This window comes from Vicia villosa, unplaced genomic scaffold, assembly GCF_029867415.1.
Source record: "Vicia villosa cultivar HV-30 ecotype Madison, WI unplaced genomic scaffold, Vvil1.0 ctg.000282F_1_1, whole genome shotgun sequence".
Taxonomy (NCBI): Eukaryota; Viridiplantae; Streptophyta; class Magnoliopsida; order Fabales; family Fabaceae; genus Vicia; species Vicia villosa.
The window spans coordinates 512,334-516,211 of record NW_026705120.1 but is presented as its reverse complement, the minus strand read 5'-3'; the positions used below and the strand labels follow the sequence as shown (position 1 = coordinate 516,211).

General features: G+C 30.3%; 1 protein-coding gene across 1 annotated transcript; it reads left to right on the top strand.

Moving 5' to 3' along the window:
- The first annotated feature begins 519 nt into the window (after positions 1 to 519).
- On the top strand, positions 520 to 2,953 carry LOC131626324 (uncharacterized). The gene is made up of 2 exons (XM_058897159.1): positions 520 to 645; positions 1,208 to 2,953. Exon 2 carries the CDS (start codon positions 1,216 to 1,218, stop codon positions 2,863 to 2,865), a length of 1,650 nt encoding a protein of 549 aa, XP_058753142.1. The 5' UTR covers positions 520 to 645; positions 1,208 to 1,215; the 3' UTR covers positions 2,866 to 2,953.
- Positions 2,954 to 3,878: the final 925 nt, after the last annotated feature.

Here is a 3,878-nt window from a genome sequence, read left to right as displayed (position 1 = left end):
TGAGCATGTTAAGGAGTAGGTTTCTAACCAAAAGAAGACCGGATAATATTTGCATATAATGAGTGGCCCATCCCTATTCCATGGCCAACACATCACATGAACATCTCTTATTCAACAAAAATTAAAAATTGAAGTAACATAACACGTCACCTAACTAAAAATTCATTGAAAAACATTAAAAGATATGAGTACTACTCCGTGATTTATAAGGAAAAATTCTCTTTTTAGATTTATTGAATAATGAATGTATCTAGTCTACATAAAAGACAAGATACATTCATTATTCAATAAATCTAAAAAGAGAATATTTGCTTATAAATAAGGTCGGAGGGAGTATTTTGCTTAATTCTTATATAAATATTTAACAGAACAAATCAAATAACTTTATAAGAAATTGAAACTTTATATTTTTTAAATATTTAAAAACGAAATAAAAAAACGATCTCCTTAATGACACGCCACTTATTTAGTTTGTTGAAACCGAAACGGAACTATAAATAGGGAAGAAAAAGTAGAAACCCTAACAAAAATATATATACTTAACAAAAATCGTAAACCCTAAACCCTTCCATATCAACAAAAGAGAGTTCTTCTCTAACCATTATTTGAGTTCTTCTCCACTCTAAAGCTTGCTTTGATCGCTGAGTATGTCTCTCCTTTACTTTATCCTATTTTCTAAATCTATATTAATTTCTATCATTTGTTTTTATTGATATGAACACCATTATTTAGATGATGAATACTTGGCTTTGCATTAGTAATTTTTTATATTAGGTAATATTTGTTATGACTGCCTTTTAAATTGTAATCTACCGTTATCACGGTAAAGAAGAAATTGCCATTAATTCAATTCACAAAGCAATCAGTATTGTGTAGCGACTGAAATTATGAAATTATGAAAGCATTTACGTGTCCGTGACCGTAATCAATGTCACGACACCTAACCAAAATTATTTTAGCATACAACTTTAGATTTGTTTTATATCTTAGAAAAATAGTAATTCAAAAATTATGATTGATTACTAAATGGGTTTCAAATTGCAAAATATGTTTATTACTTTCATGTTATTCTATCTATTCATAACATATTATTATATTTTGAACAGCATGTTGACTTCTGATTGTTGATGATTGGAATAAGAAGTTTGCACATTTTTATGGTTTTTTTCCACTAATGCATAGCTCTTATAAATGAGTTTATTTTTAGAATCACAGATGGAAGGTTCTAGCAATTGTGATGGAGAGAGTGTAGCCATGATCCCAAATCAGAAGACTCTCAATATTGACTTGCCTTCTAGCTCTAATGTTGATGTTAGCTCTATGAAGGAGGGTTGTGAATCACCTATGTCATCATGGGATTCTGAACCCGAAGCTGATATCTCATCTATAATGTCTGAGAAATCCCTTCAGGATATTAACCTCGATGGAAACATTCTTGATAGGGAAGAGCAACGCCATTTTGTTGGGGTGGAAAACATGGACAATAAAAGTTACGATGAGTTGCTCAAAAAATTCATTGAAAAGGAGGAAGAACTAAGAGTTTCGAATTTAAAACTTCAGCTTTTGGAACAAGAGAATATCAAGTTGGCGGGTCAAGTTGAGAATAGCGTGATTCAGGTTGATGATGTGAGTGAAAAATTGAAGCTGAAAGAGCATGAGTTGTATGAACAAAAGAAGCTTTTGGGAGATGAGATTTCCAAGTTGATGATTCAAAATTTAAAATGTGAGAATCAACTTGATGATGTGCGCGGAGAATTGAATGTGAAAGAGGGTCAGCTTGATGATGTGCACGGAGAATTGAAGTTGAAAAAGAAGGAGTTGAATGAGCAAAAGGAGCTTTTGGAAGAAGAGATTTTCAAATTGAAGAAGCAAGTTAAAGAAAGTGAGAATCGGCTTGATAATGTGCGGGGTGAATTGAATATGAAAAACAAGGAGTTGCAAAAACAATCGGTTGAATTGGGAACTCGTATTTCAGAATTTGTCAACAAGAATACAATCTTGAGAACTCGTATTTCAGAATCTGTCAACAAGAATAAAAATTTGATGAAACAACTTGAAGCGGCTGATAAGAAACTCAAGATTTCAACCGAAGAAATTGTAACTTTACAAGAGGAACTTGGTAGTAAGTCATCTATGATTCTTCAAGTGGAATGTCATATTAAAGAGGAAAAGAAAAATGTGGAAATATTAAAGGCTGAGATAGAAACTTTGGTTAGAAAAAATGAGGAAAATGTCATTAACCACCAGGAGGAGTTGAGAAAATTGATTTCGATACTGTTTGATTTGCAAGCTAAGAGAAGATATTTGAATTCTGATGTTGAAAGTTTGTCAAGACAGAAACAACAATTGACCTCTAAATTAGAGAATTGTGAGTCAAAAAACAAGGAATTAGAACAAAAAATTAAGCAATATGAAGCTGAAAATCTGAAACAGAAAAAACTGCATTCTACTCAACTAATGCTTCTACAAGATGAAATCAGTTATTTGAGGAAGAAAAGAGTTGATGAGAGAATGAATGATGTAGAAGCTTCAAATAAGGAATCAGAAAAAGTAATGATTGAAATAGATGAAGCCAATGTCAAGATTGATAAGCTTAAGGCTGAGATATGTTCCTGTGACGATCAAATATCGCATATGAAGAACACATCACGAAAGGAGCTGGTGGTGGACTATAGAGGGAAATTGAATGAAGAAGATAAGTTGAAATTGAAAGTGGAAGAACTTGAAAAAGAGGTGACTAATAAGAATGGTGTGATCTTAGATATGACTGAGGAGAAGAAGGAGGCAATTAGACAACTATGTGATTCACTTGAGCACTATAGGAGTGGATATAGTGAACTTATTCAAGCATTGAATGGTTTATAAGCATCGCGGTGCTCACACTGTTATAGCTTTCTAGTTTAACATTTAGGTCTGTCTTGTGGTTTTATTTTGTTTTGTTTTGTTTGATAGATTTTGGTTGGTATTGGTTTTTTTGGTATTTATGTTTTATTCATTCATGCTATGTATGCATCTAAACATTGGATAACAATGTCTTTCCTCTTATTGATTGCTAAATAAATTGAAGTTGAAGATTATATCTGGAATTCTTGATTGCATAAACAGTAAGTTTGAAGAAATATACTTTGAATTTGATTTGATTCGGTTGAAAAATTCGAGAAAGTGGAGGTACCCGGTGCTTAGAAAAGAAAATGCAAGGGTTGTGGAAAAGAAAAAGCAATGCAATTGATTAGATAATGTTAACCGGTTGTTCTTGCTTTTAGGTGAGAATGAAGTAATATGGATAAAAAAAAAGAAAAAATATAAGCTATAAGTTATAAGCTATAAGTTATAAGCTAAAATGCTATTTGAAATAGCGTCCGAAAAATAAACTATAAGTTAGTAAAATAAACTATAAGCTCATAATGAAAATACCGTTACCAAACAAGTATAAATTATCATATGAGCTTATAAACTATAAACTCAAAATTATGTCTTGTCAAAAAAATAAACTATAAATTAGTAAAATAAACTATAAGCTCATAATGAAAATACCGTTACCAAACAAGTATAAATTATCATATGAGCTTATAAACTATAAACTCAAAATTATGTCTTGTCAAACACAGCCTTTATATAAAATAGTTTTAGAACTGAGTCATATAACAAATAAAAAAAATCAAAATTGAAATCAAACCAAAATTGAAAATAAATAAAAAATTTAAAAATAAGTTTTAAATATTTTTAAATTTTTTTAAAAAATAGTATAACGGTTCAGTTCTTTAATAAATGATTATGTATGGGTAACGGTTCAAAATTCTGAACAGCTATACCTAATGAATAATTTTGATTTTGTTTAGTTCAAAGTAAATTAAAATGGTTTGGTTCAATTTGAATAA

Bases quoted from the DNA above. Each gene is read 5' to 3' on its own strand.
- LOC131626324 (XM_058897159.1), top strand. From the start codon at position 1,216: ATGGAAGGTTCTAGCAATTGTGATGGAGAGAGTGTAGCCATGATCCCA.